The sequence below is a fragment of the Antechinus flavipes genome, chromosome 1, assembly GCF_016432865.1.
Source record: "Antechinus flavipes isolate AdamAnt ecotype Samford, QLD, Australia chromosome 1, AdamAnt_v2, whole genome shotgun sequence".
Lineage (NCBI taxonomy): Eukaryota > Metazoa > Chordata > Mammalia > Dasyuromorphia > Dasyuridae > Antechinus > Antechinus flavipes.
The window spans coordinates 51,758,879-51,785,468 of NC_067398.1; the positions used below are offsets into that span (position 1 = coordinate 51,758,879).

Sequence of the window (26,590 nt, forward strand, 5' to 3'; positions counted from 1 at the left end):
GTATAAATGAGTGACCAAATGGGATGGGGGTGGGGAGCAAAGAACCACTGATTAAGCAGGATGCTATGTACTAAAAACTGGAGGGTACAAATGCCAAATCATTTACTTTTTTTCCTCTATCCTTCTTGGTAAGCCCATCTCCACCACTTATAGGATAGTGAAGAGCATTGATGCTGCAGCCAGATGATCTGAGTTTGAATTTCTATCTGCCACTTAATTATAGGTCTGGGCTTCTTCACAAGTAAAATAGAAAGCTGGGCTAGATACCTTCTAAAATTTCTTCTTAACCTCTAAAGTTCCTTCTAGCCCTTAATCATATGGTCTCACATACATAGACATTCATAGACTGTGTTGGTGTATTGTTGATAATAAAAAGATATTGTTGATGATAATTGTGACCTATATTTCCCTTCACTGTCTAAACTCTACAAGTTTAATAGATCCAGAGTAGCAAGATGCTTAATAGCCCAGAAGTATTGAGTAGAAACATTTAAATCAAGCTCTCCTTCCGCTTCCTCCTTCCCCACTTCTACAGTGCCATTGACAAGGGAGGGTGTGTGTGTCCAGCACTCTGAAATGACCTCCAGCACCAGCAGTCTCATGGCTGGCATCATATCTTTGCCTCAACAAGTCCTCCCAAAATGTGCCCAAAGATGGAAGCCAAGTGGCTGTGTTTTTTCCTTCTGCTTCAGCAAAGCTGACAAGCCCTGAGCCATGATATTGGAAACACTGCTCCCTTGAGTCCTGGCGCTTATACTTCATGGCAAAAGAAAGCAGGTGAGGCTGCCAGTTGGATGGAGCCGACACCAAGAAAAGGTCCTCTCTGTGAATTCAGAACAGTTTGGAGGCCAGCAAAGCTCTTCCCAAATTCCCAAGTCATAGGGGTGGGAAATTCTCTACTTTTTTAATTTTTGCAATTTATTTTGCGAGGCAAAATGCCTGTCATCATCCTAACAACAGGGAGAAACTGAAAAATTAACTGCTGTGGTAACAAATGGGAAGTAATATGACCTTCCCAGGTACCCACTCAACCTAGAGCTGGATTATACAATGTCCTGTGAGCCAACTGGTTACTTCTCCATCAGTCTTAGCAGCCCTTTTTTAAAATCACTAACACGACACCTTCTGGGTAGCACAGTTATGTACACTGGGACCAAGTGGAATGAATGTGTTCTCTTATTCACCTACAAGTTTCTTTGTATATGTATATGTATATGACAATTAAGCAGCACAGGCTCATGCGTGTGTCAACAGGTTCAATGTCCTCATTTTCCTGGGGCAGTTAGATGATGGTACATAAAATAGAGCACAGCCCTGGAGTCAGGAAGGCTTAAATTCAAATCCAGCCTTAGATACCTAACACTTAACCCCAATTGCCTTTTCAACTAAGTGTTGAATCCCAATGAATTCCATCAAGATGCAAAGATATACTGTATCACTGGAAATAGTCTCACTCTTACAATCAGACCTACCTGGTTTTCATCCTGTTTTAGAAAAACTTAAAGGGAGAGGCTCAATTATGGCTCTCCATCCTATAGATCTTTCCTAAGAAACTGTTTACAAAATTACCCTGGTGTGGGTTCTGTCAATAAAAAGTTATTATTAAAAAAAAAAAAAGAAACTGTTTACCTGAAAAAGCAAAACCCTTTGATTATTGCCTGAGATCAGATATCTATTTGATCACAGATTTTGAGAAAACCTACTGCAGTGATAGGATCAGTAAGTGAGAGATCAAGCTTTGCTTCATATCTTTTTTTATAGTTTATTAGTGTTGTTGCATTTCAAATTCAACAAACATTTTTTTATTTTCAAAACATACGCATAGACAATTTTTCAACATTGATCCTTACAAAACCTTGTGTTCCAATTTTCCCCTCTACTTCCTCCTCCAGACAGCAAGTAATCCAATATATGTTAAACATGGTAAAAATATATGTTAAATCCAATATATGCATATATATTTCTATAATTATCTTGCTGTATAAGAAAAATCAGATCAAAAAGGAAAAAAATGAAAAAGAAAATAAAATGCAAGCAAACAACAAAAAGAGTGAAGAAGCTATGTTGTGATCCACCCTCAGTTCCCACAATCTTCTCTCTGGGTGTAGATTCAACAAACATTTATTAACAAAAACTTTCATGATCCATGTGTTCCCCAGTTTTACTAATGATTGGGTTCCCCAAAAAGAGAATGTCTGAGAGTATGTCCCCATTCTGTCTCAAGAACCTTTAATGTCTCTCTATTAAAAACTATCACAGTCTGGTTGCAGCTACCTTTCCAGGCTTTTTGGACCTCACTACCTGTCACAAACTCTATATTGTAAAACCTAACTTGTAGTTCCCAGTTCACTATATAACATTTCATCTCTCACCTGTTTTTGCCTTCCCTCCATGGTTGAAATTCTCTCTCCTCAACCTGTACTTCTTGAAATATCTAACCTCCTTCAAAGCTAAGCTTACTTGATCCCTCCCACATAATTACCAGTGTTCTCTTTTCCATTAAAAAACTATTATTTGCTTTTTTTACTTTATAAATTTTTATGTATGTACATATATGCTCCCCACCCCCTAGTAACAATAAATGTAAGCTTCTTGAGAGTAGTGACTGTTTCTTTACAACTGTCTGGAACAGTGCGTGGTACATGGTAGCTGCTTAACAAATGTTTATTGAATGAAGTGTGTATCTGAAATCCTGGTTGTGCAATTACTTCTGGGTACCTCCTTTATGCACCTAAATTGCTTCTCTATAGAACTATTCTTTTTTTTTTCCTCAAGTTTCCAGGCTCCTGGGAGGATGAAGAGGGAAAGATGGCCAACTTGTTTTAAAAAATAAAATATAAACTAAAACAAATAGAGCATCTTCCTTGATGCTCTTCTTGAAAGCACTGTTTTGTGACAGGATTAGTTTTAGAAGAGATAAAATTGTAAGGGCAATGTGCTTTAAAGGATCCCTATTTCATTTTCCCTATGAATTTAAGATGGTTGGGCTCTACTCTTCTACAACCTTATAGTAAGTGAGGGTAAAACATATGTTATAGAATCGGCTTTTGCAACTGCAGTCCCTCCCTAGTCCCCTTCTACAACTTCTTCATGTCCTCTGCTGCCTTAACGGACATTATCTGGATTTGGACAGCATCATTTTTATTCTGTAATATCACCACAGATTAGGTAAATGGAGGTATAACTTTTTTATTTCACACATCATCAGTTAAGTGCTAGTAATACTGATGAGAGTGTGACTGAGGTCGGTACAGTGACAACGTAGGTTATGGAAGGTGATGAAGTTGATGGACCAGGAGGCCATCATAAATAAAAGACACTAAGCTCCATAGACTCTGGAGCTCCTGGTCACCCAGCAACAGAGAGAGGACCAGATCAGACGTTGTTCAGTAAGGGCTGCAGTCACCATAACCATTCTGTCCACAATTGATAGGAATCCTCTACCAGTGGGTGAGTTGAGTGTGAAATGACTCATCAGACCAATGAAACTAGAAGCATCTCTGGTGTTTGCTCCCAATAACTTCAGTCAGGGTCTAGCCATGGTCCTGATGACATGTATCATAGAGCTTTAACTTAGCCCCCATTGCAACTGTGAGATATGTAACCTTGTCTACTACAAGGGGAAGGTGCCCACGTTAGCAGCCAAGCCTGGCAGTTTGGGAGAAGTTACGTGAGCAGATAAGCAGCCGTCTGCAAGTTTAGAGACTGTGGGATGTGGTAGAAGGGGCACTCAGATCCAAACCACTGAATCATTCCCCTCCCCACTGGAGGCTGCCTGCTCTCTGATGTGTTGGGGTTCTCGTAATCTGTGTCTAAACTCTGCATGACCCTAGGCACCAATGGGTCGTCCTTCTGACTGGTACAATGTGTCCAGATGCCAGGACAGCCTTCTGTCAGTGAGGAATAATGAAACCCCCGTCTAAATCTGAAAACACTAATGGAAGTCACCATGACAGCTATAAAAGGAGTGGTTGTGGTAGGAAAGAGAGGAGAGAGAAGAAAAAGAGATACAAGAAAAGAGGGAAAAGAAAAAATGGAGGAAAGAGAGAGGTAGAGAGAGAGTTGGGTTGGGGACAGTCCAGCCTTGTAGATAAATGGAATAGTTTTATGTGGTACAATTTGAGGGGGACGTAACTGTTTTATTATAATTGTCTGATATTCACTATTATGTGTTCATTTCTTTGGAAGCTGAAATCATTTGTGTCATTTAGCATCCCCTATTAAAATACAGATTCCCTATTAAAATCATTAGGGAAGGAACAGCAAAAATAGAAATTGGTGTTTGTGCATTTGTTTGTATAAATTATTTCATTTAATTCTTATAACAAATCAGTAAGGGGGAGCTATTATATCTCCCCATTTTACAGAGAACACAAACTCAGAGGAGCAAAGTGTTTTGCCCATGCGCCCATAGTTTAAAAGTATCAGAGACAGCATTTGAATTCTGATTCTTTCTGACAGGCCACTATCCTTTCCACAATGTCTACCCCCCTTTCCACTGCTCTCTGAAAGCAGGGACCTAAAGGAATGGGGCTCAGAGTAAAAGTTGGAAAGATACTTAGCATGAGGAAGTAGGAAGTGATGTTCATGTCTCCATTGTAGAATCAGAGGTTCAGAATTCTGCTCTTAGCTTCCGTGGCTTTCTTTAAGACTCAGCTCAAACCCTATCTTCTGCAACAGACCTCTGCCAGTCTTCATCCCTCCCCAATCTTCCATCTACTTGAGATGCAGAAATTTTGGGGGTTCCTGGTTATTTACTTGTTGTCTCTCCCATCCATTAGACTGTCAGCTTTTCGAAGGCAGAGACATTTTTTTTTTACTTTCTCTGTATCCTCAACCCAATACTTAGTGAAGTATCTGCCACATAGTAGGTGCTTTATTAATACATGTTGACTGACTGAGTGAATCCTATGAGAAGGGTAAAGGATTAAAAACTGATGATTGAACTTAGCGAGTAACTGGCTGTGTCGCTGTAAAGGCCTCATCCAGGAAAAACAAAAGGAAAACTTTTGAGGAGACCATAAGGACTCAGAAATCCCTTTCTTCTCAAGGACTTAGATCCACTTCTCTGGAGGGAATTATCCAGTGAAAAGAACGTGAATCCTAATAGGGAAAGCATGGGGAAGTTCTTAGAAGCTTATTACACTACTTTGCATGTAGGAGCACCTAATAACAATTTGATTCAACCAATAGATAGTTATTATTAAATTATAATTATTATTGCATTATCTGCCCATTTCTGTTCCCCCTCCCCTTCGTGTGTGTGTGTGTTGTTTTATGCTTAGGAAATTAAAACTAGTTATCAGGATATTTTAGGGGAAAGGGCGGGGAGGGAGGTGACCAAGTGAGCTGTGTGAGGTATCATAAGGGACACTTGCTACTTAGTGGAAGAGTAAAAATAGTGAATTGTTCAGTCGGCTCTCCTGCTCTGTCCCTCCCTCCCCGCCCCCATAACTCAAACAAAACATAATCAGGTATTTTATTTATAGAAGTGACTGTTACTTGGACCGGGACCAGTGAAGGCATTAATAGCACCATTACTATAACAAGGAAAATGTTAACATGGGAGACCTACTTAAGAATGAAGGACTTTGGCAGAAGCTTTTGCCTTCAGACAATGAATGTGCAAATTATAAACAATTTTTTTATGTGAGAGTTAAACGCTTAAGAGACTTTTAAACAACTTTGTTCCCCTTTTGCCTGTCAGCAGTTTTACTTGAGAGTAATCAAATCCTATATTGGACAGAGTCCTATAATTAGAGCCAGGAGGACGTGGTTCAAATCTTGCCTCTGCCACCGTCCAGTTCTTGTGACTCCTAGTCAACCACTTATCCTGGTATCCTCAGTTTCCTTATCAAAACAAAGGAGTTGAAATAGATAGTTTTTACATCCTGACCAACTTCACAGCTGCATTCCTATTAGTCTCTGAATATCTTCTCTTTTTAGTCTTTTCATTCATTCAAACTAACTATCCTGTTCCCCAAAGTCAGCAGCCAAGGGCAGGAAGTCAACAAGTGGATGCCAAGAGGGGGAGAGATATGAAGGGAAAAGACACAGAGGGAAGAGGGTGAAAGGAAGATGAAAAAAAAAGTAGAAAAGAGGCAGGGATATGGGAAGATCACAAAGTACAGCATGTTCATATAAATGCTCATATTAGCTATCAATGTTGAAAACCATGTGAGAAATTAATTTTCCCTAACAGTAAGAGACGGGGAAAGAATTCATTCATTCTCTCTCTGTCTCTTCTTTGGTGGGGAGGGAGGTGATGAGAGTTTATTGGCTTGCTAGTAAGTATCTGAGGATGAATTTGAACTCTGATTCTCCAGACTCCAGGACCATGCTCTAGCCACTTGACCACCTTGCTGCCCCCAAAATGCTCTTCTAGAAAAACGACTTATTTAACCGTGATCCTCCATGTCCTTGCCTCAGAATCTCCACAGTAACTTATGGGGTCTCAACACCCCTAAGCCTGTGTCTAGAAATGATCTGTCCTATGTTATGGATGACAAATGAGCTTCTTTCCCCTTTTTTCCTTCCTACTTGTTGCCTCTTTTTAGGAAATGTCTGCCTTAAGTGAGCATCTTGCAAAATGTTCTGAGCAATTGGACCCACTTTGGTTAAGTACCGCTGTAACTTACCCAAATATGGGATCATAGCCCTTCTGGATTTACCCACAATGGACTGCTGTCTAATCAGCTCCAGGGCTCATTGCATAGGGATAGGAGTTCTTTCCCAATCCTTTATAGCCTGGGGAATGACAAACCATTAATTGACTCCAGGTTCTTTGGGTGACTTAATACTGCAGTGTATAAATCACATAGTTCTCTTCCAAATGGGCCTTCTAGGGGGCCTGGCGTCAGTGTGGGGCTAATGGAGATTTGAGAAGAAGGGGGATCTTGACCCTGATCCTATCTTGGACCCCAATTTTAATCCTCATCATAGTTTAGTAAAGGCTCCTCATTTGGGGTGAAATCTTACCAAGATAGTTAGTGGGAAAACTAAGGAAATTTTGGAGCAGGAACCTGGCAGATATAAATAGAAGAGGTAGCATGATTTAGTGAGTAGAGGGGGATGGACTTGGAGTCGAAAAGACTGTCATTCAATTCTTCCCCTTGACACTGTATGGCCATGGAGAAGTCTATAGCCTCAGTTTGCTAATCTATAAAAATAAGTATTATATTAACTGTAGCATCTACAATGGCTTTTGTAAAACACTCGACAATTTAAAAATATTGTACTAATGTATGAGGGTGCTGCTTAGAATTAGGAAGATGTCTATAGCCCACTAAGATGACTGGATATTACTTTGCTTCCTGGAGCATAAGGAAGCAGGATGGAGATGTTCTAAGTGTCCAAGACAGAAGGGAACACTTGTGATAAATATCATAAATTTAGAGCTGGAAGGAATCTTATAGCTAATATCTAGTGTAAACTCTCCTCCCCGCCTCTGCCATTTTATTGATTTGGAACTTGAGGCCCAGAAAGTTTAAGAGATTTATCCAATTTCACATAAGTAGTTAGTGGTACTTAGAGTGGTACCACTGTTTTAGAATCCAGGTGATCCCTAATTTACTTTATGAAACTGTCATGTATTTTCCCCATAATAGTTTTAATTTTCCTTTTTTTTTTTTTTTGTTCTATGAAATGTCCTAGAAAATGTGTCAAGTAATGAAACAGCATTTTTAGAGTAAGAAAAGCTTTGAAGATTTTAGAATGAGAGATAACCATGGAGGTCATGTAGTTCATAATTTCTGCATTTTCCAGACAAAAGAGAAATGATTTGCCCAGTTTCTCACAGGTGACAAATGACAAGAGTCAAGATTTGAACCCAAGGCTTCTGATATCAGCTCTGGTATTCTTTCCAGTCCTTGTCCTCATATGTGATACTCTCTCCCATGGGCTATTTCTGGAAGTGAGCTAACTGTTCCTTGGAGAGAAGGTATTTAATCAGGGACCACAAAACTTCAGCCAATCTTCCTCTATCACATCATAAAGAATAACTCTCCAAATGGGGATTTGAAAATCCAAAACAGATCCTCTTTCCCCTTGGCCAGTGAGACCAGTTCCATTACCAAGCAACAAAGCCAAGTGTTTCCAGCAAGGTCGATCAATTGGATATCAGCTGGATCAGCCAGAGGGCTCTTGGTTTGTGATTGTTTTTAAACTTCCATAGAAAAATTAAATATTAGATTAATGTGATAGTCTCAGCAAGTTGGACCTTACTGCCTACCTCCTATTGTAGCTCACAGAGAGGGAGGCTTCATTCTGACGGCCACAATCTGAATGAATGGGATAATTTGCAGGAGAGACTACGTCAATGCTTCTTCTTGCCCTCTGCACAAGGATACCCTCTTTCTAACTCTATAGAAATGTCTGCCTGTTGTTCAGAGGCCGCTGTATTTGTATAGCCAGTGGACTTGGAAGTAGTGTGCCTCCATTTCTTGGTAGCATATATAATTCTTACATTACTCTCATTTCTGAAAATATCCTCTGCTCTTCAATCCTCCTTTCCTTCCCCCCCCATCCCTCTTTCTTATTAAGATAAGAAAGAAAAATAATGACTACATCTAAAAATGTGTACAACATTCTTCCCCAGAAGTCCTCCACTTTTCTACTAGGAGAAGCCTCGAGCCTCCATTTCTTTGCAAAGAATCTGGGAAACCAAGACATCAGCGTACATGAAGTCCAAAAGGCACCAGCCCAGAGTCTGATTTTGCTTACAGCCTGGATCACTGGTGGTTTTCATTAGTGCAAAGTAACTGTGGGAAAAGGACAGCTTTTCCAGGGGCATTCATTACTCCCTTGGCCAGGACTAAATCATTGCTTTCTTCCCTAGAATCTGAGATCGTTATTATTCCAAGCCCAAATGCTGAAATCCCAAAACCACCAATATTCGAGTCAAGAGGGTGTGTAAGGAAAACTAGAAAGGAGGCAAGCTAGTTTCCTCCTGTACCGAAAAAGTGAAATTAAGTCTGAGCCTCCTTGTAATTCTAGAGAAAGGAGGGACCTTGAAGATGATCTAATCCAATCCCCTCCTTTTAAAGGGAGTTACTGAAGCTCAGAGGAGAGTAAATGACCTGTTTAAAGTCACACAGAAGTAGATTTTATGAGAAATAGGATTCCTAAGTCTCCAGATTCTTCTCATCACACTTTACTCTAGGATTTAGCATCCTGCTTAGCACATTGTAGGTGCTTAATAAATGTTGATTGATTCATGGATGGATGGACTTCCAGATATGGAGCCAGAAGCCTGGCTGGGGTTTCCTATCACTTCCCCTTCCCACAGACAGAGGCTGCAATCTGGTTCATCCCTGGCTACTGGCAAAACCCTTGAGTTAGAGTCAGTGGCTTATTCACAGCTGAATCAGGCTTGCTGGCTTAGCAGGGCAATTGTAGCTTTTAAGCCAGTGTTCCAATCTAAGATCCACTCTGCTGAGAATCCTTCAGCATTATCCAGGAAAGTTTATAAAAAAGCCTAGAAATGCTGTCATTTCCCCCAAATGAAACTGGAATTGGAAAGGCCAACAGGGAAAGATTACCACTAATGGCCAGAGTTGATAATAAAAAAAAGAGAGAGAGAGAGAGAGAGAGAGAGGGGGGGGGGGGCCTATAATCTCAAAGAGTGAGATTTGGGGATTATTTCTGAGAATATTGAGGAGCTGCATCTGTGTATAAGCTAGGCTGAAAGGTTAAAGTTCTATAAGGAAACCATCATATGATTACAGTGAAAAACTGTTGTGTTCCTTCACTTGCGAACTGTATTTTAAATTGTTGAAGGAAAAAAAAAAGTGGGTTTTTTTTGTTTTGTTTTGTTTTTAATTTCAGGTTTTACATCAGATTGCTTGCTGTCTTAGTTGGGTGGTAAGAGAGGGATGAAGGAAAAAAAATTGGAACTCAAGATCTTAAAAAGATGAATGTTGAAAACTATCTAAAAATAAAACTATTGAAATTTAAATTTTTTTCAAGTTTGAAACTTAAGGTTTTAAACAGATTTGAAATTGCTTAAGGGAGAAAAATTTAGAACATAAGGTTTTGCCAAGGTGAATGTTGAAAACTATCTTTGCATGTATTTGGAAAAATAAAAAGCTATTATTTTAAAAAGAAAAAAGGGCTTGGCTGAAACAGTGCCTGGCATATAGCATTTAATAAATGCTTATTGATTGGAAGTAGATAGAGATTATAAAGTACAAATTGTATTAATAAGAAAGCCAATGGTTGAAAATGAATTAGCTAAAGCTCAGTAAGGACGTCCAAAGACAGGATTAGAGACAGGGTAGTCATAAAGGAAAGACATTTACCCACAATTCAAGGTTTTCTATGGTCTTCTACCACCCTTTCCCCCCATCATTTCCCTCCATCTATTGTGCATCTCAGCCCTGGTCTACTACCATACATTCTCCAACCACTTTGCCTTAATTCATGATGTCTCGCCTGTGTCTGGAATGGCTTCCTTTCCCCTTTTTCACCTACTGAATTGGTATCCATTCTTTAAAACACAACTCAAAAACCCTCTTTTCCATGAAATCTCTCTCACTTGGCAATAACTCCTCCCAAGAATTCACCTTATTCTCTGTTTTATCCTCTAATAATAATATAACCTTGCATGTTATATCTTATAATCCTAAACTGTAAGCTCCATGAGGGCAGGGGCCATATCTTAGCTGAGATTCCTAGCTTTTCCCATTTCTGTACACAGGAAGTATTTAATAAATGTTGAATGAGTGGGATGGCAGGAGCACCAATGTGGAGCTGAAAGGGACCTCAGAGCTCCTCTGATTCACACACACATTTGCACATATACACTTCTTCAACATCTCTTATTGGGATTTACTTTTTTAAAAAACAATAAAATTTTAGGCTGTTCCTTGGCCAAGAACGTCCTGGAGAAACCTTTTCACTGCCTCTGTGGCTGTCTGTCTCCTGATTTGTTCTCCCTTCTCCTTCCCCAGACCGCCCTGGTTTGCTGAACGTAAAGCCTATTGAGGACATCCAGGATAACTTGTTGCAGGCCTTGGAGCTCCAGCTCAAGCTGAATCACCCCGAATCGTCCCAACTGTTTGCCAAGTTGCTTCAAAAAATGACAGACCTCAGACAGATTGTAACAGAGCACGTGCAGCTCTTGCAAGTCATCAAGAAAACAGAGACGGACATGAGCCTTCATCCACTCCTACAAGAGATCTACAAGGACTTGTATTAGCAGGAGTCCTAACCCACTGACAGCGTGTTCCTTCTTCCAATTGCACTATTTCTTTGAGGGAAAACATGACATGCCTAAGAAATTACTGTGAAAAAAAAAGCGTTTTAAAAAGGAAAGAGCTTTAAAATAAGATCTATTTTATGCATATTGTTTTTAAAAGACACATTTACAATTTACTTTTAATATTAAAAAGTGACTATATCATGAAATTGCTGGCAGTATTTGGAGAATGAGTCTGGTGTTGTGGGGTTGTGTCTTGTTTCCATTTTTATTTTAGCCTCTCTTTTTTTCACAGTATTCTGATTGGTGTTTTTTTTTTTTTTTTAAACTGTGGATGACACTGCCCATAAATCTTCATCTTAAAATAAATTAATTTCTTTGACTCCATCTACAGGAACCATTCTAAAACATCTGATATCATGTATTCCCAAAGAGTCCTGAGGATTCCACTGTAGCCTTCTCAAGAGCTTATATTTCTCCATCTGGATTGGATTAAAAATCAGGAGTAGACTCTGTCCCAGAATGGTTGGCTTTAAGAAGCCAGCCTTTTTTCCGTGACCCTGTACCTATCTTCCAACACTATCAGATGCATCCTATTCAGGTGGCCTGCTCATATATTATATATGTGCCCCATGATCCTAGATCTGGAGCTAAAAGGGACCTCAGAGGCCAGCTAGTTCAACCCTCCTGTTTTATGGTTGAGGAATCAGAGGCAGATAAAAGTGACTTGGAAGTAGTGACATAGGGAGTAAGCACCACAGGATTTGAACCCAGCCCATTTACCTCTGGAACCAGTGTTCTTTCAACTATACCTTATTGCCTCTCTCTCTGTGAAGTATTTATTGAACATCTATTGTATACCCCACACTGTGCTAGACACTGTTGGGGAGTTGAATGACATAGTCCCTGCCCTTTAAGGTAGAGTCCCCTTGAAAAGACAAAAACGGCATTCATGCATACATTCAAAGAGTCTTTACTAAGCACCAGTTATTTGCCAGATACTGTTCTAGGTACTGAGAATACAAAGAGAAGAATAAAACTCCCTCTTCCAAAGACTTTATATTCCACAAGGGGAAACAAAATAGACCCAGTAAATCATTACAAAATATGTCATTTCTAGAGGGGCTAAGGAAAAGACCTTGGGAGACAGGTATTAAGCTAAGTATTAAAAGAAGCTAGGAATTCTAAGAGGCAATGATGAAAAAGGATTTCATTCTAGATAAGAGGGAACAGTCTTTTCAAAGGGAGAGGAGGTAGTCTACTTTAGCTAAAATAGTATTCTGCATGCAAGGGGATGAGGTAAAAAACAGCCTGGACAAATAAAAGCTGGAGCCAGATTTTAAACAGAAAGATTAGTGTTTTGTCCCAGAGATGACAAAATCACTGAAGCTTCTCTAACAGAGAAGTGACTTGATTGGACCTGGGCCTTAGGAAAATTAATTTGACAGCTAAATAAGCAAGATTGATTGGAAAGAGAAAAAAACTGCAGGCAGAAAGGCCAATTAGCAGCTTAGTAAAAGAGTCTAAAGGGAGTGAAGACCTAGTTAGATGGTGGTATGGATGAAAAGAAGAGAACAGGTAGGACTGCTGAGGATGCCAAATCAACAAGACTTGGAAACAGATTAAATATAGGTAGGATAGAGAGAAGAGTTGGGAAAATTCTGAATTACAAATTGCAGGTCAGTTAGGAAGAGGGAAGTGGGTTAGAAGAGAAAGATAATAGTAAGTTCTATTTTGGACATATTGAATTTTAGATGCTTGTGGGATGTATTTGAAACAACTAGAGAATACAAGGTAATATGTAATTAAAGGCTAAGTGTACCACTGTACAGACTATAAATACAAGAGGAATCCAGAAGAGAGAGGGATCAGTGAGAAGTGGAGTCTCAAAAAGCTACTGAAATAGAATAGCATTAAGCCGGCTTTATGACAGAGGTTCTTAACCCTTTTTGGGGGTGGGGGAGTGGGTCTTAGACCCCTTTGGTAGTTTGGTGAAATTTATAGACCCCCTTCTGAGAATAATGTTTTTAAATACATAAAATAAAATATACATGATTACAAAGGAAACCAATTATAATGAAATTTATTTGTCAAACCATATTTTTCAAAACAAGTTCACAAACCCCAGGTTCAAGAATCCTTAGGGGAAGATGAGAAATATGAGAGAGCATTGCAGAGTAAAAATAATTAAAATAAACAAAGGTACAAAAGTAGGAATGAGTTTTGTAGGAGACCGTAAGAAAAGTAATCTTACTGTTCAAGTTCTCCTGTGACCACTCCAGGGTCTAGAACCCTCTAATTCACATCTTTATCTTATCTATATTTACTCTCACTTGTATTTTTCCTTCTGCCTTCACATATCCACTGTATGCTCTCTCCTTGGAATTCATGGCTTTTACTTCATAAATCATTTATTAGCTCAATTTGGGGCAACTACTGTCTATCTAAGCCCCTGCATCTTAGTGTCCTTTCTGTGCCCTTCGCCAGTGTTCTTTCCCTTCTCAAATTTTCCTTGAGCATTTTGGATCTCTGTCCCCATTGCCCTCTATCTTGTATTATAATATTTATCTGAAATGGGGATGGGAATGTCGGGGATACAAGTTGTATCTCCCAATAGACTGGAAGCTCTTTGAGGGCAGGAACTGTCATTATTTTTTTTTCATCTTTGTATCCCCTGCACTTAGCACAGTGTTTTGCACATAGTAAGCACTTAATAAATGTTGAATTGATTTGAACGGAATTGACACTAATCACCTATTGACTTATATAATTATCTTTATACATAGATCCAAAAAGCTGTAAGCCATAACTTCACCATTCCTTGGCTTTGAAGAGATCTTTATTATAACTTCCCTCTCTTGGAGTTCTTTCATCCCAGGAATTGGGTGGAAGGTGACCATTCAAGTCTTGTTCAGTGCTAAGATTCTGCTATTCCATGATCCATTCATTCATCTCAATGAACATTTATTAGCGCCTACTATGTGCCAGCTATGGTGCCATGCACCCAAAAGGGCACAGGATTAAAGGAAGGTAACCCCACGTTCTTCAGGAATGACAAATACATGTACATGGCTAACTGCAGTACAAATGAAACAATGCCTAAATGTGTAAGTAGAATATAAAGGTCAGATGAAGGAAAGATCACTCTCCTTCTGAAAGCAGGGAAGGAAGGAAGCATTTGAGTTGAGCATTGAAAAATTATCTATGTTACCCAAATGAGGCAATAGATGAAAGGGCTTTGAAAACTAAGTATATTATGAAACTAAGGTTATGACTGCATCGAAATTATTATCATTTCTTCTAATGGTCATTTTCTGGGAAATCTCTTTCCCTCGAGCAGAAGTTCCAATGAGTGCTTGAGTACCCTCAAAAAGCAAAGTCAGACAGGGCTACCTCATCTTCTCTTAATCACAAACTAAAAGCATTTATGGGATGGACACCTTCATTCATCACTAAATTAATAGTGATATATTTCCTATTATAACTAAAAATGTAATATTGCTACTGTGCCCAGCTCTGGATACAGTAGGGGCCCTTAATTTCCTCAAGCAGCTCTAGAGAAAACCTGAACTTACCCTGTCTTAGAAGCCTAGCAAAGACTTCAACTGTCACTAAAGAGCTGTGTGTGACCTGGGGCAAGCCATCCTATTCCTTGTAGTCTCTTTCCCCATCTGCAAAACAAAAGGGGTTGTCCTGGATGATCTCTAAGGACCCTCTTAGCTCTAATAATTCTTTGACGCTAGGATATCCAGGATATCATCGTTCCACTTATTGCACATCCTCCTGAGACTCTATGGGACCAGATACAAAGGCCCTCTACATGACAGTGAAACATCTGGAAGAAGTGACAGAGTAAATCAGTCAGCTGGATTTTCCAGGTTTACATGGTGCCAAACATCTGGATGTTTTGAAACATCCGGATGACTGACTGGAGTTTTCGCTGTCCATCTGAGAGCTTGGTTCCATAGGGTCTCAGCCAAAGAGAGAATGTGGAAGAACCAGACAGGAAGGTAGGGGCTCTACCTCCAAGGGAATCACTTGCTTTTTACTGGATTTCTCAAACAAGAAGCCTTTCATTTCGATTCATTTCTTAGAGCTGGTTTCCCATCGACTCTATTCAGCTGTGTCCAAGCCCTTTCCACATTATCAGAGCTATCCTTGCCAAAGTAAGAAAAGGGGAGAGAAAACTCTTCCCCCACCCCAAGCTCTCTGTTCTTTGGCACTAAACACTAACATTCAATAGCTTTCAAACCCTGGCTACTTCTGAATTCCCATCTTTTCCTCTCTTTCCCTGTGGTTTGGATGATAATTTCCTAAATGTTTTATGACACATTATGTCCCCCTTTCAGAGTTTCAGCTCCTCTCCCCTAGGATGATTCATATCTTAATCACTAACTGTATCATCAGTTATTTGTAGGATTTTCTTGAGGCACATAAACACTCTAGGGGATTTGTCCTAATGAAAATAGGAAGAAAAATAACTTTAGTCAAAAAGCGGAAAGAGTTTCCAGTTTCTACAAATGCCCTCTCCCCTTGTTCCAACCCTTACAGCATGGTCTGTACCCTTACCCATTTCTCTAATCGTCAGAAAGCCCAGAAATTAGCTGTTATGTCCCTCCATAGATGGTGACATTTAAAATATTACAAATGTCTAAATCCACCAGGCTAATGGGGTTTTATTTGGTGGATAATACAGAGTACCTGGAATGTAGTCAAGCTAAATTCAACACACATACACATACACGCGAACACACACACACACACACACACACACACACCTTGGTTTAGGATTTGCATGACTTGGGTCTTTAGGAAAAACTGGAAAGGTTTAAGTAAGCTTAGATAGATAGGTTTCCTCAATTTATACAACCAAACTAATCTCTGAACTATATGTTTAGAGGAGAAAATGGAAGAGGATTGTTTTATGATCAATATTTTATTGGTAGAGCTATGAATGGGTCCAACAATTCTGAAGAATATTTTGGAATTATGTTAGAAAAGTTATTAACTCTTCAATCCCAGAGTTCTCACTCTTGGTCATATGCCCCAAAAGAGGTCCAAGGCAAAAAAATATCCCTCTACACAAAATAATCATCGCAGCAATTTTTATGTTTGCAAAGTCCTGGAAACAAAGAGTGTCATCGGTTGGGAGAGTGGCTGAATAAATTATGCTATATGAATGTAATGGAATATTATTGCACCTTAAGAAATGACAATACTGAGAAATGGGAAGATCTGTGTGAACTGATGAAGAGTTGATTAAGCAGAACCAAGAAACACTTAATGACTGCATTGATAGAAATGAAAAGAACATTAAAATTAAATTGAATAAAGTCTAATTGTAATAGCTAATCTTGGCCCTCGTGAAAGAGATGAGACATCTCCTTTCTTTGGAAATATGGTGACTTTGAATGCAATATGTTACATGCTCTGTTGGAAGAGTTTACTATGATGGTTGGTTTTGCTTAATTTTCTTTGTTACAGGGAAAGACTCATTATGTTGGAGTATATCCAGAAATGATTGTAATGTAAAAACCAAAGAAATTAATAAAAACTTCAATTTTAAAAGAAAAAGGGAAAGGAGAGGGAACATCTCCCATTTCAGGGAAAATGAAGAAATGAAACTACTATGACTGAGCCATTTGAGGTTTCCTTGGCTTTAATTGCAAACTTTCCATTATTCCTCTTAGACCTACCCAACTAACATCCTTTTCATGGGGCCAAGGCAAATTCCTGGATAGCAAAAACATTCCTCACACCTAGCTTGGCATTACAGGGGAAGGGGTGACATTTAAAAAAAAAGGAGTGAAGATTAAAGATTACTTTGGGACGTGAAGTTTGGTCTTCCTACATTACCAAGCCCATGACTTACCCCAAACCCCTTCTATTAGTAACTTTTTCAAGTCCTGGCTGCTTTTCCATTAGGGATTCAGATTTGTTGTCAAGTCTCTGACTTAGGCACTATTTGTTGACAAGCCCAAACCACTCTGAAAATTCAAAGCTGTATGTGGGGGAATTCTGCAGGGCCCAAAGCTAAAGCTCAAAACTCAAAACAATCAAACCAATCAAGAACATGGCAATGGGGTTATGGAAGAAGACACAAAAAGGAGGCTTAGCAGACCTAAATCCAATTTAACTCAGATTTAAATTTTGCCTCTGATTGTCTTTCTTTAGTCCAGAGAGAATAGTAGAGGATGATGTGTCCATGTCAGGAAGAAGTGACATTGAACTAAAAAGACCCAAGATTTTATCAGGGGTTTGGGGTGAGAGCAGGAATACAAGTGGACCTGGTTTCTTCTGTATCTGCCTAGAAATAGAAGGTCCCTAAAATTGTGCATTAATGAAATGCATTCCCTATTCTCCTCCCATGCACTCACTCTATTTCCTACATTCACCAAAACAATAAGCAAGAAAGTGGTTCTTCATTAAATAGCTGCCTATACAGTGAAGTAGAAAGAACACTGGATCACAATCCTGGAGTCTTAGATTCTAGGTCCAGTCTCTGCTTTAGACAAAACATTCTCCTCTGCTTCCTTCTCATCTGTAAAGATGAGTGGGTTGGAAATGAAAACCTGCAGAATCAGATCCTTTTTCCCCATACACACTTCTAAGCAGTTGCAATGACAACGTAAAATGTAGCACTAAAAGCTAGACTAATGGGGTTTTAATTTATTTGATGGATAATGCAGAGCACCTGAAGGCTTTGGAGATGGTGAATGATAGGATGGGAGCTGTGCAGTAGTAAGATCACTTTGACAGTAGTTTCATAAGAGAGAAGCCAATACTCTTTTCACTCTCTGTCTCTTCTCCTTCCATTTGCCAACATGCAGGGTGGCAATTGAGGGAAATTGAGTGGTCCTATTGGAAAAATTTGTTATGTTTGCTTTGGTTTTCCATTTAGCAAGACTTGGGCCTAGAGCAAGTGAGGCTAGTAGGGAATATAATTCATAAATGTATCTTACATCCCCAGGCAGATTTAGAGGAGATCAGATTCACCTTTATTTCTGCTCTCACTCCAAACCCTGATGGGATCTCAAGTCTATTTAGTTCAAAGTCACATCCTTCAGACACAGACACATTATTCTTTTGGATAAGCCATTTTCCCTGGGCTGGAGAAAGACTACCAGGGACAAATCACTTGACTTTGTATCTGCCGAGTCTCCTCTCAGTGCTATTCTCCTGTGTCACCACTGCCACCTTCCTCAGTTCCTAAAGCACTCTTCCAAGTCCTACCCAGCATTTTGTTTCCCAACATCCTCTCTTTTGACTCTCTCCATCAGTAGATCTCATTTTCTCTCTTGGTTCAATGACCACTTCTATACATCTTAAATCTGTCTCCAGTCCTCACCTCTCTTTTGAACCTCAGACTATAATTCGCATCTGCCTGCTTGACATTTTTATTTGAAGTCCTACCAAAATCTCTAACTCAATATACTTGATATAGAATTTCTCTTTCCCCCAAAGACTTATCTTACTGACTTCCCTCTGTCATTAGCAGCAATCCAAACTAATAAGCATTTATTAAGTACTTATTATGTTCCAAGTATTGTTAGGTGTTAAGGAATAGAAAATAGCCCCCTGCCAGTAGTCCCTGTCCTAAAGTTTACATTCTATTTATATTTTCTCGGTATCCTGGTTTCAAACAAGATTATCTTTGATCCCCATCTCTGCCACCTTCCAATTAATCAATAAGTACTTACCACCCTTGGCAAGCACAGTGCTAAGTGCACTTGAGTTCTGTACCGCACAGTTATAGCCTACCTCCATCCTTATTCCCTTATTCATTCTTATGACCACCACCTTAGATTCAGGTCCTTATTATCTCTTGCTTAGATAGGTAGTACAGTGGAGAGCGGGCCAGACCTATAGCAAGAAGGACCCGAGTTCAAATCCTATCTCAGATACTTAACACTAGCTGTGTGATTCTAAGCAAGTCACTTATCCTTATTTTTTTCAGTATGCTCATCTGTAAAATGGCCTGGAGATGGCAAACCATTCCAGTACCTTTGCCAAGAAAACCCCAAATGGAGGATGGCACAGTGGATAAAGCACCAATCCTGGAGTCAGGAGGACCTGAGTTCAAATCCTAATTCAAACAGTTAACACTAGCTATTTGATTCTCTGCAAATCACTTAACCCCAACTGCCTTGCCCCCCCACAATAAAATAGCAAATAAAAGTTATTTTTAAAAAGAAAGCCCCATATAGGGTCTCAAAGAGTTAGCCATGACTGTAAATGACCAAACAACAAAGATAATTGTAGTAGTTCACTCTGCTTTCTCCAGTTTCTAGTCCATCTTAAATTCCATTGCAGAATCATCTTAAATACAGCTTTCATCCCACTATTCTCCTTCTCAAAATCCTTTAGTCATTAACTGAATAATACCCGTTAGGCTGGCATTCAAAGTCCTTCACAATCTGGTCCTAATTTACCTTTCCGGCTTTATCTCCCACCAGCTGGCTTCGCACACAATGCCCCAGCCAAACTAGACTACTCCCTGTTCCACAAACACACTTTGCACTATCTGCCGGCTTTTATTCAGCGCATTCTCTTCACGTGGAATGCCAACTGTCTACTGAAATGTTAACCATCCTTGAAGATCCAAACCAAATGCCACCTCCTCCACAAAGTTTTCCCTGATCATCCCAGCCAAATATAAAATTCTCCTTGCTCTGAAGTCCCATAAAACTCTGAACCTCTCTTAAGCACTTATCACATTCTCTCCTATATTCCACCCAATAATCATTTATTAAGGACCTGCTATGTACAAAGGATTATGCTAAATAATTCTGAGAGAAAGAAAGGGTTCCTGATCCCAAAGAGTTTAGAGAACTACAGGCCTGATTCTGCCAGATACGGCAGCTGAGGACTTTTATCCCCCTCTCCCAGGGCTATGAAGTTTCTTTATTTAAAGGTCCACAAAACAAAGTTTTTGTTTTTACTATAGTCAAGCCCTCCAACAGTCTGAGGGACAGTGAACTGGTCCCCTATTTTAAAAGTTTGAGGACCCCTGGTCCACTGTACTCAAATGAAATTACAATGTTCTCATCTCTGGTACTGGACTATAAATACCTTGAGGAGAAAGCTGAGTTACCTTTGTATGCCCCAGGTCCCACAATGCATCTTGCACAATGCTCAACCTTGATGATTAAAAGAATGAACTGAGCCAAATCTTCTCAGCAGTACTTTAACAGTATCAAATGTTTCCCCATTGTACATCTCATTCTCCAAGGGATGCTTGAATCATAGCATAGAATCCTTGAATCCCCAAGAATTAGATCTAGAGGAAACAAAGCAAAGCCAAACTAAGGGGAAACAAAGCAGAAAAGGAAAAACACTTGCTTGAGATTAGTGCCGTCCTTTTATAAATGAATTTATACCATCTTAAGCTGATCTAAATCTTAATGAGGAAGTCCTGAAGAAGACAAGCCTTCAGTCTAGCTAATGGTGGGATTTCAGGTGGTCAAGGTGGAGTATCTCGGTGATACCTTTCAAATAATGATGACAGAAAAATAGAGCATGCATTAAGCACCTACTGTATGCTAGGCAATTATTCTAATCATAAATGCAGTTGTGCCTTGAGTTTTCTGAGGAACTCACAGAATTGAGGTCCAAGCTTTCTTGATAGCAGGATGAGAACTTCTCTAAATCAATGCTGGGTTCTGATAGGTACTCAAAGATACTCAACCTCTTTTGAATTGAACTGAGTTCAAAGCATTTCCTCTCCAGGCATGAGTTTTAACCAAAAAAATTCTCATTTCAAAAGTAATCACCGTGTCCTGATTTAGAATAAATGATCAGCATAAGGATATGAAATATTTTCTCCAAAGGCATTGGGGTTTTTTAATTCTCTTGTGAATTATGTTCCTAATTTTAGGTTAATTCGACATATTTTGGGTTTCCGGTGGACAGGGGAGGGGATGGAAGTTATGAAAAATAGGAAACTTGCTAATTTTGGTTTGTAGTGGACTGTGCTGTTTCCAATCTCTCTTTTCCCATCCTCAACAACCCCCAGATTCTGGGTTTTTTTAATTAAGTTTCAAGTCCATTGATCCTCCAGAGGATTTCAATCTTGGGATCCAGCCATGTTTGGGAATATGCTCTCTGAGAAGCCTTTGGGATCTTCTGGAAGAGCTAAAGAAGACTGGCTCCTAAAAACACTTCTCAATCTTGGGTCAATAGTCCAAGAGACAGGTACCACCCAGTCCAAACTCAGGCTTACCTTGGTCATAAATACTATAGATCTTGACATTTAATTATTCCACATGAAGGTTATAAATAGATTATAAGCTCCTTGAGAGCAAAGTTTATGATGCCTTATATTTATATAGTTATGAGACTATCCTAATTCTGAACCAGAAGGCATCTCAGAGGCCATAGTCTTCATTTTCATGATAAAGAAACTGAGGCTGAGAGAGGAAGGGCTTTGCCCAAAGTCGTACTGAGTTTACAGCAGAGTTGCAATTACAAACCACCAAGTTTCCCAATTCCCAGAGGCAGCTAGGTTTCCAAGTGGATGCAATCAGGAAGCTATGAATTCAAGCAAGGCCTCCACACTTATTAGCTGTGTGACCTTAGACAAATCACTTCATTGCTACCTGTTTCCTCATCTGTAAGATCATCATAGTACCTCCCTCACCGGGTTGTTGTGAGAAGCAAATGAGAATAACATTTATAAAGTGCTTAGCATATAATGGGATCTTAATAAATGCTTTTTCCCTTCATAATACCATATTACTCTTTTTCCCTGAAGGAAACAAAAAGATTTAATAACTATAATAACTGACATTAATATAATACTTCAAGTTTGTAAAAACACTTAGCTGTTCATGAGTTCATTGGTTGTGGTGACAATGAGCTCCATGTTCCTTTTAATATCACCAAATGTATATGTAGGAGTTAACACAATAACTCATCAGCATCTTACCAAGGTCTCTCACCACATTCAGGGCCATCTCTAGTCATCTTGATCTATAAATTGCCACTGGACCCAAATGGCCCTGGAGGGGAAAGTGAGGCAGGTGACCTTGCACAGCCTCCCTCACTTAAATCCAATTCACTTGAAAGCCATGGCACCATGTCCCTGATAACATGGTCCTTTCCCAGAATGAAGAACAAACAACAACAGTATACTCTAGTGTCCACAAAAATGTATCCGGCCAATGAACACAGCATAAAGAATCAGATTTGACTTCTGTTTCCTGCTCTGCCATTCATCAGTAAGCCAATCAACAAACATTTAGTACACACCTGTGATGTAGCAAGCACCGGAGGCAAGTCACTTCCCTGCTCTGGGACTCAGTAAAGACAAGGACATTGGACTGGATAACATCTCAGGTTCCCCCTCTAAGATTCTAGTTCAGCTAAAACTTGGCTGCAGAAATAATCCTAGGATTATATCCTAGATAATATCCCTCTTCCTATTAAGAGGAACCTTAGGTTTCTGAAAAGTAGAGAATTTGTGAGTCCCCCTCAGTTTTGTCCCTAGTCCTACAGCAATTAGTAGCAGAACCTGGGTCCTGGGAGCTAGCATTGAGAGAGATCATTTAGACAGATCTTCTTCGCCTGAAGCCCAGTGAGATCATGGGACTTATCCAAGATGCCGCTGCTGATTAGAACCAAGCCGGGACCTTCATTCTCCGATACAAAAATCAGTATTTCTTTCACTCTGCCTTTCAACCTTATTCCCTGGGAGCCAGATCTCCTATTCTCAGTGTAGCAGCCCATCTAACCATCTTTATCTCCTGTTGAGTGAAAGAAATTAACTTTGGGCATTGCTGTAGCCAACTCACGTTGATCCGTGCAAATAATAGCGCTAGAAAGGGTGACATTCTGAATTTTCTGCTATCTACTGTAAATGAGGAACAGCAGCAGGTTACTTGCCTCCTGGAGATTGCAGAGAACTGGGGGATGCTGTTTTCGACACAGTGTTCAGGTACTTACTATCTGTAATGTTGGGCCTAGTCTAGGGCCTCAGTTTCCCCACCTAAAAAATGTGGGATTGGATTAGATGGTCTTTAAGGTGTTTCCTAGCCCTAAAGTTGTGGGATCCCAAAGGGAAAGCAGAGGGGGTGTCCCCTTCAGGAACAACTTCCCTCACCCCATTCTTGGCCCGACCTGACCCTCCCCCCCCAAAGCCAGCTGGTTGAGAAGCCTGACTTGGAAGCCCCAATGATTTTCTCTCCCTCGCTCTCTCTCTGAGCTGTCCAGGGCCAGGCAGCAGCCAAGACTCATTAAATGAAACAGTCTTACTCAACCAAGCCAGGGCCTCAGAGGAAGAAGGGATGGGGGAAAAGAAAAGGGGGAGAGAGCAGCCTGGGAGAGCCACCTCCCTCTCCAGAGAGGGGAGGGGAGGGAGGAGAGGCCAACCCCCAGTTCCATTGGCTCCGGCTGGGGGAGCTAAGCTGGCCCGAGGGTCCTGCTGCTACTTAGAGCACATTGTACTGAGTCAGCACTTTGGCCAAGCTCAGGCCTGGGGCTCCCCTGCCTGCCCAGCCCGCCTGCCAGATGAGCCTGAGCCAGGAAGGCCTCAGAAGAGCCCAATCTTGGGACATCACAAATGATGCCATACTTTGAAATGTTTCCTGAAAAAGCCTTTTCTCCAATCAAGCCTCTCAGTTCCCTCCCCAGGAGAATTTTTTTCCTTTGGCAAAGGGGAGAGAAAGAGAAAGACAAGGAATAGGGAGTGAAAGAAAAGGTTGGGGAAGGGAGAGCTTCCCTGGAGAGGGGATGCCAACAAGACCCCAATGTCTCTCAGATCCACCAGGTCTAACTTTGCTCCCTCTCACCCCACACTGGGACTAACGGAAGATCCTTGGTGGAAATGAAAATTGGGGGGCAGCTAAGGGAAAGTGAGGACAGGGAAAGGATTAAAGATTTAGGAACATCCCCCAAGATGAGTGGAGAAAGTGAAATCTGTGGTTCCTAAGGATGCACCGAGGAACTGGAAAAGATCACATCTCTAATGTCCTTAACAACCCTTCAAGTCCCTCCACTTCAATCCTTTGAGTTTATGGAGGAAGAGACTGATGTTCAGAGAGAGAAGTGGTACCCTGGGGCACAGCAGAAATGTGAACTGGGGTCCTCTGCCCCAAAGTTCAGCAATCCTAGTTAGGGGCTTTTTCTATCTCACAATGGGAGTCTTTCCCAAGCACCATGGCTAATTCCAATTCTCCCATCTCTTCCTTCCTCAGCTTTCCAGCTTCACCATTCCAGGCTACCCTTTTTAACCCTTTCCCACCTGAGTCACTTTTTGCTGAAGACACCCGAGCAAAAACTAACTCCTTAGACATGAATTCTCTCTTTTTGTTTTCACTGTGTAATGAAGGCAGAACCTACTCTATGGAGAACTGAGCCGAGCTGAGCTGGGTTCCCACTGGCCACTTCTGGAGACCTAGATAGTCATGGACACTGGAGGATTTTGTGACGATTCAACAATTCCTTAACAGAGCAAAGGGAAGGATGGGGCTTCATCAAGATGGGTTGAGGATTAAATCAGGAAGAGTCACTCAGGTGTTGCTGTTTGCCCTTTATTCTTAAAGAGGATCATGATCTCAGGGAGATGATGCCAGATGTGCAAGTGAATTGAATTGAAGTGAATGGGGGCTGTGTTACTTTCTCCTCTGAAGTCATCTGGGTCCAGTGGCCAGATATGGATCAGAGCCGCTGAACTTACTCAGTAGACTTAAGAGGAGTGACTCTGTCCCCTAACTCTCTTTCTTCTAGTCTGCCAAGCTCTGTGAAGGCTTTCTCCTGGAATTCCTTAAGGGGATACATTCTGCCTTCTGCCAAGAAAACCATAGAAACTGTTCACACATGGAAATGGGAGCCTGACTTCCACCTGTTCTGCTTATGTCTCTTTCCCTAAGCAGAGGTGCCCAAAAAGTGATCCTGAGATGGATGTTTCTAGCCTTAGAGGCAGCCTCCTGACTTCAAGATTTCAGGAGCTTGTGGGTTCCTCAGTTGAAGTTGGTTGGTGGCAAGAGATGTTTTACACACTTAAACCCTTATTGGAGGAAATAGTTACCAATGGATGAGAAAGCCCAAGACAAAGCTTGGCTTGCTGGAAGATATCTCCCTTGAGAGGCAATGTCAGAGTTCAGCAGTACTGTAAAAATGTTTGATGGGGGATAGCTGATAGAGCACCAGTTCTGAAGTCAGGAGGACCTGAGTTCAAATCTGGCCTAAGACACAATACTTCCTAGCTGTATGACCCTGGGCAAGTCATTTATCCCCAAATACCTCAGCCAAAAAAAAAGTTTCATGTTCTGATAATTTAATTATCAAATTCTCGATGATTTAGTTTGATTTAATTATCAAAACTTGAAGAGTATAATGGGTTACTATTTCATGTTTAAGTCTCTGGCAAAACATGCTTCTGAATTTTTGTGTTGTAAATGTGAAGGAAATAACTAGCTGTCCTATACCTGGATTATATATTACACATTGAGTTCTTTCCTACCAGCCCCATCTGGAAGGCCTTGGACATGACCCAAATCTAAGCTTTTACATGGTTTTCCTTAGAACTCTAGGGTAGGGGGGGTCCAGAGACAATAAAAAAAACCTGACTTCTCTTTTTGAAGGCTGCTTTCTCAGCATTGAACCTGGTCCATGTGTGTCCAGAATTGAGAGATCCTTCCTGAGAGAAGTATCTTTTGTAATCTCTTTGAGGATAAACTTTGTTGCTACAACTGCTAACTTGTTACAAAGAGTAGTAATGTAGCTCCATTGACTCTCCTTAATTGCTTTGCCTCATACACTTCTTAATTCAGGGATTGGTTCTTCACTTTTTTGTCTATAAAGAACCCATTTGGAAGCCTAGTTAAGCCTGTGGACCCTTTTCTCAGACTATATTGTTAAATAGATAAAATGAAATATGTTCATTACAAAAGACACCAATCCCACTGAAATAGAGTTGTCAACCTATTTTTAAAACAAGCCCACAAAATCCAATTGTAAATACCTACTTACAGGTTAATGGTCCCAATATAACATTGAATAGAAATATTAGGTGGCCCAAGAGACAGAAAACTATGACCATAATGAAGACCTAACTTCAATTCCATCCTCACATACTAGCTGTGTGACTTCTGGCATGTCACATAACGTCTCTCTGTCTCAGTTTCCCTCAACTGCAAAATGGAATTATATCTCCCAGGTTTGTTGTGAGGATGAAATAATATAACATTTGTAAAACCTGTAGCGCCATGTCTAGTGCAAGCATTTATTATGGTGCTTAATAAATGCTTATTTCCTATTGCCCAGAGTTCAACAATGACCTCTTAATAATCCCACCCTGCTGACCAGTGACACTGCACTTGCCCAGTTGTCTACTTATTCTTACAAAGCTTATTTTTTATTCTTCCCCTATATAAATGGAGGTGCTCCCCAAGG

General features: G+C 40.3%; 1 protein-coding gene across 5 annotated transcripts in view; it reads left to right on the top strand.

Moving 5' to 3' along the window:
- PPARG (peroxisome proliferator activated receptor gamma) overlaps positions 1 to 13,937 on the top strand; it is a 164,654-nt gene extending 150,717 nt beyond the window's left edge. For 4 of the 5 annotated variants that reach the window (XM_051982493.1, XM_051982514.1, XM_051982504.1 and 1 more), the window contains one exon: positions 10,950 to 13,937. In XM_051982493.1, the coding sequence (XP_051838453.1) occupies positions 10,950 to 11,197 (248 nt within the window). In that variant the 3' untranslated portion in view covers positions 11,198 to 13,937. The remainder of the gene's footprint in view (positions 1 to 10,949) is intronic. The other variant, XM_051982534.1, reaches the window with a different exon arrangement.
- Positions 13,938 to 26,590: the final 12,653 nt, after the last annotated feature.